The sequence below is a fragment of the Propithecus coquereli genome, unplaced genomic scaffold (genome assembly GCF_000956105.1).
Source record: "Propithecus coquereli isolate 6110/MARCELLA unplaced genomic scaffold, Pcoq_1.0 Scaffold533, whole genome shotgun sequence".
Classification (NCBI taxonomy): Eukaryota; Metazoa; Chordata; class Mammalia; order Primates; family Indriidae; genus Propithecus; species Propithecus coquereli.
Window position 1 is genome coordinate 1,232,363 of NW_012151208.1, and position 13,920 is coordinate 1,246,282.

Consider the following 13,920-nt stretch of genomic DNA (forward strand, 5'->3'; position numbering starts at 1 on the left):
AAGGCAGCTTGGCGATCAAGGGGAGAGTCACCTGCTCACCTCCACCCATCCTGTGATGGTTGGCCAGGGAGCTCTCCTGCCAAAGCCACCCCTGGAGAACACCTGAAGCCAGCCCAGTGCCCTGTGTTCTTCTCTGTTACTGTCCCTTACCACCAGTCAGGTCCCTCCCTCTCTCACTACCTGCTGTCTCCAGGGCAGGGGCTGCAGGAGATGCAGACTTGGGCAAAAGCATCCCAGCCCCACCTAATCCTTCCCCAGTGGGGCTGGCTAAGGGAATCTCCCTGGGACCTTGGGAGGGGGAAGTTCAAAGTCTGCAAAAGCTCTCAGGACCTCAGCCACCAGGGTGGTTTCCTTCCCCTCCCCCATGACTGCTGCCTCCAACAAGGACTTGGTTTTCCAGAAGCCTTGTCATCCCACCCACCCATTATCGCAACAGATGGACCAACCCCAAAGAATGCTGCCTATTTCCTAGAACTTCCAGAAGATTCTGGCTGTTTTAGGAAAGAGTACACTGGTCCAATTCACATTCACTGTCTAGTGTGTGAGGCTCGATTCACATGTGAAGCCTCTCCAGGGTGTTGGAATTTGCCCCAGACTGCCTGAAGAAGGACCACTTAATCCATTTGAAAGCCCGTTTGATGGTGGGGTGTGGGTGCAGCGTGTCAGAATCCTTTGTTATTTTGGGGTACAGGGTCTTGCTATGCTCCTGTGGAGAGCCTCTTCCTGTCCAGGGGACAGCAAGTAAAACTCAGACCAAGACTTCTGCGCCCACTCAGGACATCTAAGATCTCAACCTCATCAAGTGCTCACCAAAACTAATTAGAGCACATCCATCCAGATTCCCAGTCCCCAAATTCCCTAACCACCCACCCAAAGTTAAATCATTACTCCTAAGTGCATTATCTTGACAGGAAAATAACACATACTGGCTCGTTATCCATTTTGCTACTGTCAGATATATTTCTTGGCAACCTTCTTCCCTGTCAACCAGGACAAAAACATCTTAAGGGTTAAATGACCAAACACTCCATTCCTCCCTTGTAAGCTCTTGTATCTGTTTTCTGTTGCTGCATAACAGACTGCAGCATCACCAGCGGCTTCCAACACCACCCACTGATTAGGTCATGGTCTCGTAGGTTAGAAGTCCAGCTGGGTTCTCAGAGTCTCCAGGCCATAATCAAGGTGTGGGCAAGGCTATGTTCCCTTCCAGCCCTGGGCAGAATCATTCCTAGGCACTTCAGGTTGTTGGCAGAGTTCAGTTCCTTGTGGCCGCAGCTGGGGGCTGCTCACTGCTTTTAGAGGCCACCTGTATCCCTGGCCACAGGGCCCCCACCACCTTCAGCTGGGGGTATGGTGTCCTTCTCACACTCCTCTCTGGCTCCCCCTTCTGCTTCTGAAGGTCAGGTGATTAGATCAGGGTACCTGCATGATCTCACCACCTGAGGGTCAACGTGGCACAGTCCTGGGTTGGATAGGTTATCTTACTCCAGGATCAGAGAATTGGGGCTCAGAATCTTGGGGGCCCGTGTCTAGAACTCTGCCTACTCAACCTTTGTTTTTGGAGTCTGCCATTGGCCTACCATGATTAATCTCCAAAAATGCTCCAGAGTTGCTAACCTCTTTCACTGATTAAAGAAACAGTCAAGCCAGATGAAGGGTCCATGAGCTGCTATGTTGGCATCTGGAAAGTCCAAAATCCCCAGGTGCAGCCCTCCAGGCAGACAAAGAATGATCCATGCGTGAGATGAAACCATCCAGCTCCCACGCCTGGGCCTCATTACTCAGTGGGATGAAGGGTCCACTTCACATCCCTTGTCCCGGTTTCTCTCCTGGATGAGACCTGACCATGGGGTCTCAAGGTCTTTGAAGCTCCTGCTCGCCGCTCTCTGGGTCACTGGGATTAGGCTTCAGATGGTGGAGGCCTCTGACCTTCCCACCATGCCTTTTTGGCTCCCGTGTGTTAGAAGACAGGGTGGCAGGCATGCCACTCCCACACAGTCCTGCAGCCGAGGCTCAGGAACCCCACATCAGGTACCCTGAGCCCTTCCCAAAGCACAAGAGGAGAGGAGAGACAATACCCTGTGTGATCCCACCACCCCTTGGCATCTCTGTCATTCAAGGGCCCTGAGCTGCCAAGACAGAAGGCAGAAGTCCAAGTTCTTCTCCACCAGCCCTTCTCACCTGGGCATCCTTAATAAAATGCACGTTCTGATTCAGGAGGTCTGGGGTAAAGCCAGAGCACCCACATCTCTAACAAGCCCCCAGGTGATAGCGATGCTGCTGGCCCGTGGCCCACACTTGCAGCAGGAGCATTGAAGGGCTAGAGACCTATAGGCACGCAGCAATCTTCACACGTCTTCTGAGACATAGGAGGGCCTGGTTCAGAGCCAGGGGCTGCCTCTGAAATGAAGAGTCAGCTTGCCCAGATACCACTCTCTCTTCCCCTCCACCAGCTGCAGAGAAACCCCACGCCTGGAATGAGGGTCTCCATTTCACAAGGCAGGAAGACCGAATGCCCAGCCAGGCCCCTCCCTGGGCAGGCAGCCCCTGCTCAGGGTGAAGAGGCCAGCAGAGGCCAGCGAGAGCTGGCAGCGTTCAGTCCAGGGACCCAGAGATGAGTTCCTCTCCAACTAAGTTTCTTTGGCCTGAAAAAGGTCCGTCCACGTGATGAGGACATTTTGCCCTCTCACAGTAACCCTGCAAGGCGTGGGCACCCTGTGTTTCTGGCACCCAGATGCAGTGCTTTCTTCTCTCCAGGACTTGACCGTAGTGGGTATGATTAACAAATAAATCATTCCTGGGGAGTATGTGAGTATTATGTGGGAACAGATATATGTGCATATATGTACAGTGTGTAATTTATGATTGATATAATGTATGCATATAACATGGGTGTGTGTATTGTATTCACTTAATATATTGTATACATGCACACTATATGCACAGATATTAACATACTTATGTTTTATATGCAAATACCATATTATAGGTTATATACACATAACACGTATACCCACCTATGCTTGGTATACTTATGTACATATGTACTTATAAATGTGCAGCTCTTTTCTCTTGAGTGAAGAAAGCCTTGCGGTTGACGGACAGGAAAAGGAAACACTGTCATGTGTATATAGGTAAACACACTAACGTGGGGGGAAAAAAAGACTGGAAGGAAACCAAAATATAAGCGTTTTCCAAAGTGGAAAGTATATTTTTTCTATATTTTCCACTTTAAAACAATATACATTCTTATGGCCTAAATAATCAGATCAAATATATATTAATATATTTAGGTCTAGGTCTGAAATACTGTGCAATGACTCTTTCTGTCTCCAATAGAGTTAAACTTTGGAAAATAATTTAGAAACAAGTCCTTTTGCTTTTCAAAGCCGGGTCCTATGCAGAGGGACACTGTCCTGCTCCCAGTCCCTGGTTCATGCCCCGGCTTTGCCCCTCTGGGGCTGGCTGAAATCTCGTAATCGCAGGTACATCAGGTCTGTGGGCAGGGAGTTCTGTTTCCTTAATTCGCTGCTGTCCCCCCCGGTGCCTGGAGCAGTCCCTGGCACAAAGTGGCATAGAGAGCATTCAATAAATATTTGTTAAATGGATTACTAAGCCTGTCCCCTCTGCTGCTCTATTTAGACCAAATGGTAATGGAACAAAATGTGGGAAACTGTCCAGAAATGCTGTTGACTCAAAGAGAAAGGAAACAGTTTTTGCCCTTTTGTTCAGCAATGGAAATTAAGACTGGCTAAAGCATGAATAATCTTCATTTGATGGTTCCTGCTCCTCAAAATCATTTCAAAAGCACCTTCCTGTATCACTTGGTTTGCTCAAGGAGTTGTATCTTCTGTATTACATTTAAAGATATTTCAGATCACACTCATTCAATTTCTACTTCATTGAATTTTCTAAGGTCGTTGTTGCTATAAGGGGCCAATAACTTAAAGAAAGCATATATATCATTGAAAATTATGTTTCCCAGATATAATGCCCTTGCAGTGTCAAGTCAGAACTTTTGAAAACAGTTGAAAAAAGCTTAGAATTCATTGGCACTAACATGTGCTCCTTGCAGCTCTATCTAATCAATATTATTTCCAAGCTCATGTAGTCGTATGTTCTGACTTCATTTTTCTTCTTTTTTTATTTTCTGAAGAATTTTTCATTTTCAAAGAGCCAAATTAAAGTCATTTCTCTTCCTATTCATATGTTTCTTTGTGATCTTTGATAGGATGTGTAACCAAGTCTCTCTCCTTATGAAGGCATTAGCCATGTAGAAGGCCTGTTGCAATATCATGTCATTTAATTCTCCCAGAAAATCTTTGAGCTCAGTGTTACTGTGTCTACATTTCACAGATGAAGAAACTGAGGCTTAAGAATGTAAATAACTGAGTCACTCAATTCATAAGCCTCAGAGCAGGGACCAGAACCCAACACTGTCTGATGAGAGAGCCTCACTTTCCCCTGTAGACACTGCCTTGGTCATCTGAGAGAGGCCAGAGAGTGCTAGAAATGATGTTAGGTAACTTCTCTATGCCTTTTTAAGAAACTATTTGGAGACTGATAAGAGATATATGAAATAAATACTGGATACTTATATAAAATCATGAAATAAATTTTGTTAAACATCGAATGAATTCCTGTTCAAAATGTTATGATAAAAAATACCTCCTTAACTCTGGTGGGAATCTAAAGTGGTACAATCATTTTGGAAATTGTTTGGCAGTTACTTACAAAGTTAAATAAATTCCAACCCTATGACTCAGCAATTCTCCTCCTAGATCCTCACTCAAGAGAAATGAAACATGCTCACAAGAAGTGTTGTACAGCAATGTTCATAGTCGCTTTAGCTGTAATACCCTAAAACTGGCAGCAACCAAATGCCCATCCACAGTAGCATTGATAAACAAATCATAGTATATTCATAGGGTGGAATACTACACAGCAATGAAAAGGAATGAATTGATGACACATGAATGAATCTCAAAAAATCTTACTCTTCTATGTCGAATAAAAGAAAGTAGATACTATACTATACATACTATACGATTTCATTTATTTGAAGTTGGGGAACAGGAAAAAACTAATCTATGGTGGTAGGAGGTGAAGAGTTGACTAGAAAGAGGCAGAGGTGACTTTCTGGAAGATGGAGATGCTCTTTCTCTCTACTGAAGTGAGGAGTGCATAGGCGGATGCATGTTTCTTTCCAGAAGTGAGTTAGCAGTTAAACAGGGTGGTAATAAAGGCCAAGGACTAATATGTCTGTCAAATGTGAGGCTACAAGGTACTCATGGCAAAATAAGCAAACTAAGCATTCTAGCACCAAAATAAGCATTTCTGGGTGTCTCTGATACACACAATACTCCGCATAGAGAAAATAGAAGTAAGTCATCACTGACAGATCCATCATCTTGTCCGTGGTAGCAGGTGGTGAGCCAGAAAGAAATTATTCATTTGCAAATCCTTATCAGCTTGAGATACAAACACTCAAGTAAGGTTTTGTCAATCTTGAAAGCCTTCAAGTCCTCCAAGATTTCTGAGTGCTGACAGTCGATACGGAGGCAGTCCACTAGATGGCGCTGTGTCCACTGCCACTTTATTATGTGGGAAAAAAGTAGTTACCAAACCACGTGGAGAACGCGCAGACTGCTGGTCTTCCTAGCTCCCCACCCTCCACTTCAGCCCCCCACAAACATACACACACTCTGCGCCTTTTGTGTCCTGAGTATCCTCCTCGTATTTTCCCACCTGGCCCGTTTGCCAAACCATCCCCCCAGCCCAGTATTACTCAGAAGTGACTCATCTTGTCGTTTAGAGACCTAACTAGCAGGTGGGCAGTGGATAATGTTTTTTATTCCATTTGGTTTTGTTTATCAGGTTTTGTTGGTGGTGGAAAGCCATTTGAGTGCTTTGGAAGAGCATGACCATAAGATTTAGGTCTGGGGAAAGCAATCCAGGGGATAGCAGAGAACAAGGAAATAAGGCTAACTGATTTTTTTTTTTTTCCATTTTTCCAGCTGGCAAACTGGAAACAGTGAAATGGGCATTCACCTGGCCCCTGAGTTTCGTCTTATACTTCACTGTACCCAACTGCAACAAGCCACGCTGGGAGAAATGGTTCATGGTCACATTCGCTTCGTCCACGTTATGGATCGCAGCCTTCTCCTACGTGATGGTGTGGATGGTGAGTGCGTGGAGACCCCTGGCATGGCCAGGTCTCTTTAGAGAGAAAAGTGCACTCAAATGCAGGGGAGTAAGAGTTGGGGTTGTAGCCCAGTGACTGTATCAGTCAGCGATTGCTGTAATAAGCTGTGTAACAAACCACCCCTAAACTCACTAGTTTAGAATCAGAGCCTTTATTCTCCTGCTCCCATGTCTTCAGATTGATTAATCTTAGCTGGAACTGGCTGTACAGCTCTGTCTCAAGTTACGGGATGGTCATGTTTGATTCAGACAGCAAGTTAGGTCCATGTCTACTCCAAGTGTTTGCTCATCTCCTTTGGACCAGTGGCTACTGGGGGTGCTCTTCTCGTGCTATATCACGGGAAAGCAAGAGAGCATGTGGAAACAGGTGCATCCTAGAATATTCTCATGGAACTGACTTACCATAACTTCTTGCATGTTTTATTGGCCAAGCCCAACATTGGTGGAGTGGGGGAATATACTCCACCCACTCTGGTGGGAAGGACAGCAGAGTCACAGGGCAAAGGACAGGGAGGAAGAGCATGAAGAATGGAGGCATGATGATAAATGCCTATCTGAGTCTTAGTTTCTTCAACCAGACAATGAGGTCGTTGGATTAGGTGACCGCTCAGGGGTCCCTTCTGAGGTCAAACTAATCATTCAGTGATTGGCATTGGCTCCAAAGAGCCTGTGCCCCAAAGCCACTTTAGGAAACCTGGCCATCCAGAATGTATTGCCCGTTGGTGCCTATGCTTTCTAACTGGGGAGCAAGCCTAAATGATTAGAATTAGAATTGGGCAGAAATTAAAAGGCATGACAAAATTATGCAAATCCAAATTAGTTTTACCTTGACTGTTGGAAAGAAATGCAATATAAATTCTAGAGAATTAAATGCAGAGCTAAAAAAAAAAAAAGTTTCTGAAAAAGACTTTTTGTAGGTAATAACAAGTTTGTAAACCTGACACGATTAACTCATAATCGTCCCTTGCCTCAATACCATAGACAAATATATATTTTTTTAAAACTCAAGTCTTTTAACCAGGGGTTTGTCCCTCATCCAGTATTCATGTACGTTTTTATTTGACATGTGCACTGTGTGCCACCTCTAATCCAGGTTTGGGGGATAGTGTTGCTGTCACTGACCTCAGGGTGCCTGGTGATTTTAGCAAACTCACTGACCTGACTAATCTGAGGTTCACCGTCCTTCTGTTTACCTCCTTCCCCGCTGGTGGAGGCTCTAACAAGTCCTGAGAAATGACCAGGAGTGAGGGAGAAAACAAAGAGAAGCAAGAGACCTGGTCCCAACCCTCTGAGTTCCCAAAACCCCACAGCCACAACCACACACATGACAACAACAAGGAGCTCTCTGCAGGCCAAGCCTGGCTGAGCCAAACCAGGCTCCTGCAGGGGCTGAGCTGAGCGTTAGAAAGGAAACACAGGCTTGGCCAGAATGCCGTCACCGCATTTGTTCCGGAGCAACGGGATAGAAACGTTGTGTGTTTCTGCATCTCGCTTTCCTCCCTGGAGGCTGGAAGTCAGAAGGCCCTGAGGCCACCCCAGGTTAAGCTCAGCTCTGAACGGAAATGAGGTGCATCCTCTGGTTTGAAAGGGGGCAAGCCAGGCCCCTCAGGGGATTTAACTCACAGCCCCAGCCTTTGGACAGAGAAGGTGCGAGCGTGGCCTTTGGAGTGAAGTCGGGGTTTCCTGCGTAGGCGTCTCTTTCAACGGCTGGCCCAGGAGCAACTGCGAGAAGAATGTGCTCCTTACAACATGTGGTTTGCATCTCTTGTAATTTTATAGAAGGAAGGAGCTCAAGTGGCATGCTACAATGACCTAATAGTCTCAGCTCTCGCAAGTTATCTTCTCTTAGGCCCACACATAGGGCATTTGTCGCTTTTTCCTCTTTTGCCACCCGCTCCCTGGTCATCTGTCTCACTAGCACTGTCATCTCAGTTTCCCCATCAGGAAGCCGGGGGGCGGGAAGGGGCTCAGTTACATAAATGGGAACAAGGCCTCAGGCAGCATCTGTCGCCATCTCTGGCAAAACCCCTCCTGTGCAAGAGGAGCTGCTGCCTCGGCAGTGCGCCTGTCTGCCTTGTGGGCCCCACCGCGCTGCACTCACTAGCTCGCCGGCAGCGTGGGACATGGGCACGTGCTTCCCTGGGCCCAGATTCCTCATCTGAAGGGTGGAAATAGCAAAGCACTTCCTCCAAGAGTTGTCGTGAGTTAACGGCAAAACCCCTGAACACCCCTTAGCCCAGGGCCTGAGGACTAAATAAACATAAGTTATTGTGAAGACCACGGTGTTGACAAGGACCACCACATTGTTACCAAGCTTCGAGGAACAGAGGAAAGGAAAAGCTGGTATGGCTTTTCCCACAAGACTGCGGGGTGTAAAATCCAGCCCTTCCCAGTTCGTGTAAATTCCCACTGTGCGTCTCCCCACATGGATGCTCAGATTCCAAGCACAGCAGAGCAGCCATCCACTCTGGGTTTCCCGGGACCATTTGGAGTTCAAAGACTCTGTCCCAGTATTGTCTTTTGCCAGAAACTCCTTTTGCCTTCTCTCAAACTCACCTGAAAAGAACAAGTGAAAAGACCAGTGTTTTCTTGGAAGCCAAGCATGGGCTCTGTGACGGCACCATCCTGGCCCTGCTGCCAGGGTCCGTATCCTCACGACGTCATCGCCCTCTGTGTTGACAGAGAGAGCAGACGTTGCCCCCCCGCCCCGCATCCTCCCCCACCCCCAGAGAGAGACGGCCCAGAGTGTACCCTTTTCTGAGTCTCCATCAGAGGAACCATGGGCAAGTGGCAGCTCTCAGCTCACCGTCTCTCCCTGCTTCTTCCAGGTCACGATCATTGGTTACACTCTGGGGATTCCTGACGTCATCATGGGCATCACATTCCTGGCCGCCGGAACCAGCGTGCCCGACTGCATGGCCAGCCTCATAGTGGCCAGACAAGGTGGGACATGCAGTGGCGACAGGGGTGGGGAAGGAAGGAAGGAAGGAAGGGAGGGAGGGAGGGAGGGAGGGAAGAAGGAAAGCCTCCCTCCCTGGGGATCTGCTTGGCAATTAACAGGGCTTGGAAGGAGGGGTGGGTGACCTCAATGCCACGTTGGTCAAAGGGCTTCCTGGAATCAGAAGAACAGAGAAACCAGCCAGAAGGTCCCACCCTTGAGGAAAGCAGACACGTTTCTGGGTAGCACCCACAGCCCCTTCTGGAGGTTGTATTACCATCCTTCTATTATTAAAAGAAGTAATAAATATACCGATAGCTAACCTTTGCTGAGTAAAGCACTTTATGTGCATTGTCTTATGTGACTTAAATAACAGCTCTATGAAGCAGTACCCCCCATTTCGTGGTTAAGGAAACTGAGGCTTAGAAAGCACAGACCCCACACCTAAGGCTTACCCAGCTGCAGCACCCTCAATGTGGCAGCTGCCAGAGGTTCGTTTTCAGCATGTGACAGATCCTTCCCTCCTTCAACACCAAGCTCACAGGTCACCTTCCCAGATGGATGCCCAGGTGGCTGTGCCCTGCCCCAGCACCCAAGGATCTATGTAGGGCATTTTGTTTCAAACAAACTTGTGTAGCCACAAAACTTAGCAAAGCGTCCTCCACAAGTCCTCAGGAAATTCCACTGATTACCTTATCTTTATAATGTTTCTCGATTATTCAGAAGAATTGAATACAGTGCAGAGCAGCTGGAAGGTGACACTGAGTGCATGGGCTGGCAGGCGCATAAGCTTATAGAACTGATGTTTATTCCTTCCTATAAGGATGTTGCAAAACCTCTAGAATCTTTGGAACCATGCTTGGTTTTTCAGATCACTTACATTTAATCGGTGATCGTGTGTGAAGGAAAGGTCAGCAATTCCATAGAATGTGTATTTGTATGTTTTACAATAACTAAATATGTGGGCTAGCAAACCTACTCTCTGGCTATCAGACCAAAGGCTTGGGAGAGTCCCGTGTGAGGCCCTGCCCTCTCCTGGGATCACCTCTCTCACTTGAGTGACCTCTTGTCCTTGCAGGGATGGGGGACATGGCCGTGTCCAACTCCATTGGGAGCAACGTCTTTGACATCCTGATCGGCCTGGGTCTCCCCTGGGCTCTACAGACCCTGGCTGTGGATTACGGATCTTACGTAAGTGGTTTTCTCCATGACTACTTAAATCCAGAGCTACACGGACTCTGTTTTTAATGGCCTTAGCCACTGGGTCTTTGCTCAGGGCAAAGGAGGGAGGTGTAGAAATAGTAAAGTTGAGGGGAAACAAATTCTCCTTGCCCAGATCCTTCCTAAGTCAGGCTTGTGGGGACATTCAGAACTCCAGAGGAGGGATCTGCAAACTTTTTCTGTCAAGGGCCAGATAGTGAATATTTAGGCTTTGTGGGCCAGAGCGTTTCTATCACAGCTACTGAACTCTGCCATTGTAGCAGGAAAGCAGCCATAGACAATAAATAACCAAATGGGTGTGGCTGTTCCAATACAACCTTATTTATAGAAACTGAAATTTGAAATTCATATAATTTTTGCGTGTCATGACCTATTATATTTCTTTTGATTTTTTTCAACCCTTTAAAAATGTAAAAAGCATTCTTCGCTCATGGACAATGCGGAGACAGTTGGTGGGCCAGATTTGGCCCATTGGTCATCATTTGCCAGCCCCTGCTCTAGTGTACTTGATTCATCGTATTATATGTTAAGTGATGCAGGTAAGAGAGACACTGAAGAGATGTACTCCAGGTTGGCCACAGAAAGAGTGCCATCCACAGGTTGTCACAGGATTCCAAATAACCTTCCTGAGTTCTGCAGGCTCAAGAGTGAGACTTTGGTCAGTCGGGCTCTTATCAATTGACTCACATCAGCCAAATTCACAAGAGTTTGATGTCTAGGCTACAGGGTCAATAGATTTTAGTGACAAATGGTAAGATATATAAGGGCCAGACAGAAAGCATACTTATTTTGGATGATTCGTTCTCTATGTTTTTGAAGAAAAATCTTACATGGGAGTTACTTTGGAGGTCCTATGACCATCCTCAAATTCAGTGATTCATCAGGAGTACTCACAGGACTCAGCAGCAGATTATATTCATGGCTGAGGTTTATTACGGCAGAGGATATGGATTAAAAACAGTGGGAGAGTGAAAGGCATCAGGAGAAGCCAGAGAGGTCGGGTGCAGGCTTTCAGTTCCTTCCCTGCCAGGTCACGCAGGATGTGCTTGCTCTCTCTAGCATTGAAGTATGGGGACATGTGGGAGACATCTCTGTCCAGGGAGGTCCACTGAAGTCTGAGGCTTTTAGGGAGGCCTGGTCAGGTAGGCACAGTCCTGCTACAGGAACAGCTATGATAACTGAATCTCAGAGCCCCAGCACAGATACCAGATATACGTCATAAAGTTTGCTGAACAATCCTGACAAGCTGGTATAGCATGTCCTATTGCTCCTGGTGTAAAAAACAGCATCATCAATCAGTAACATTCCAAAGGCCACATTCTCAGGGCTTGGCCCAGGGTTGGCCATGGTTCCAGGCTCCTCTGGGAGGCATGCAGGGATTAAATAACCAGACCTGCTGCGTTTACACCTTTCACATAGAAAGGCAAATTATTATTGTATTTGTCAGAATAAGTATTGCTAGCTACTATATTACAAACAACTCCAGTTCTCACTGGGGTAGCTCAACAAGGTTTGTTTTTTTTATTGTTTGTTTGTTTTTCCCAAATTCCCCTGTGATGTTCCCATTCTAGCAGCTCCCGTGGATTCTTCCAAGCAGAAACTCAGGGATCGGGATGTATTCTGTCATGTGGTTCTGCCGTCTTGGGGTCCTTCTCCTCTAGCCACAAAGCAAGCAGAGAAAGCAAAGGCATGGAGTATTATGTAGATCATTTTTTTTATGAGGCCTGGAAGTGGCATCTATCCCATCTGTCCCCATCCCACTGTCCAGATAAGTTACATATACCCACTTAGATGCAAGAAGTATCCGAGTCATTAGTTTAGCTGTGTGCCCAGGAAGAGGAGCGGGCTGCAGTGAACACAAGCTGTCCTACAGTCTGGCTTATCTGGGTGAGAGTAGAATCCAACAGGAGGGATTTGCTGGATAGCGCTCTACTGGCGCTGTCGAGTTGCCGTTGTCCGATACATCTGCCTGTACTGTAGGGCTATCTCTCTGCCACCCAACCAGGGCACCAAGTTGAGCGACCTACTGATCATGCTGGGCACATTGACCAATCCTGGCTCTTAGAGCTCCTTTTTCTGGGCCACATGTGGACTACCTCCCTTCAGTTAACACATCTTTTCTGTACTCAAGCTGAGAGCAAGTTATTGATTGTGTTTAAACTCTCTCATTAAAGCTGTCTTGTTGCTTCCTTAAAATATAAGTCACTTAGATTCTGTTTTGCCAGTGCTAAAATCATCTCTTAGGGTTTTGCTCCAAATGGCTGATCTGAACCTTTACTTTTTAACTTTTTTCTGATCATAAAAGTAACTCATGTAGCTTATAGAAAATTACAGAAAACTCTGAAGCAGTGCCTTCCCAATAGAGCTTTCTGTACTGATGGAAATAAATGTTCTATAGCTGTACTGTCTAATATCGTAGCCACCAGCCACATGTGAATTGTGAGCACTTGATCACTGTCTGGGGCAAGTGAAGAACTGAATTTTTAAATGTTTTTAAATTTTAATTAATATAAATTTATATAGCCACATGGGGCTTATGGCTGCCTGAGGACACTGCAGCTCTAGAGAATGAAATAAAAGTCATCCGTAGTCTAATCTGTAGATAACTATTGTTAATGTTTCAGCATGTTTTTATTTTCCTAGCTTGTTTTATGTAGCTGAGATCACTCTCTATAGACAATTTTGTACGTTGCTTTCTATATTTATTATATCAAACATGTTTTCCTTAAAATCTCATTAGAAACATCCTCTTCAAGGTGGCCTAATATTACAGTAGAGGAATATTTCAGAATTTATTTAATCTTGTTGCTGCTCTTGGACACTTACGTCACTTCAAGATTTTCACTGTTCTAAGGAAGGACGCTACAGGCATCTTTGTACATTAGCATATAGGTTTTAAAGTTGTGCATAAAGCTAGGTCTACATTTCAAGTTATTTCTTTAGATAATTTTTCTCAGAGTTGGAATCGTTATATAGAATATTGTTTTTGAAAATGACAATATTTCTTACATTTTAATTTGTTCAAATTCATTCCTGGGTTTTCGGGGAAGCTTCATGACAGCCTCATATCCTGACCACAGGAAGCTTCATCTTCCTCGTGGTACATAGTATGGGGCAAGTACATGCTCGAACCATGAGAAATGTGTTGAATGTAAGGGAACCCACGATTAGATCTTCCATTGTGTTTGCATTAGCCAATAGGTAACTACTTTACCAACAGTTACATTTCATGAGTTAGAGGGACACTTCAGATCTAGGCTGACACATGAGGGCATGAGTAGCCTCATAATTTGGTGCCTCAAAAAACATATTTTTACTTGAAAAACCATTGGTTCAACATTTTTGTTTAATTTTTTTATTTCGACATATTACAGGAGTACAAATGTTAACGTTACATATATTGCCTTTGCCTCACCCAAGTAAGAGCTTCAATTGTGTCCATCTCCCAGAAACATTTATTTTATTTTATTTTATTTTATTTATTTATTTATTTCAGGGTATTATGAGGGTACACACATTTTGGTTACACTTTATGTCTTTGCCTCACTCAAGCGAGG

General features: G+C 45.6%; 1 protein-coding gene across 1 annotated transcript in view; it reads left to right on the forward strand.

The window, feature by feature from the left end:
• The window catches only part of SLC24A3 (solute carrier family 24 (sodium/potassium/calcium exchanger), member 3), a 461,500-nt gene that overhangs the window by 427,195 nt on the left and 20,385 nt on the right, over window positions 1-13,920 (forward strand). Inside the window, exons 13-15 of the mRNA XM_012657205.1 lie at window positions 6,018-6,184; window positions 9,033-9,147; window positions 10,221-10,333. Coding sequence (XP_012512659.1) covers window positions 6,018-6,184; window positions 9,033-9,147; window positions 10,221-10,333 — 395 coding nt within the window. The remainder of the gene's footprint in view (window positions 1-6,017; window positions 6,185-9,032; window positions 9,148-10,220; window positions 10,334-13,920) is intronic.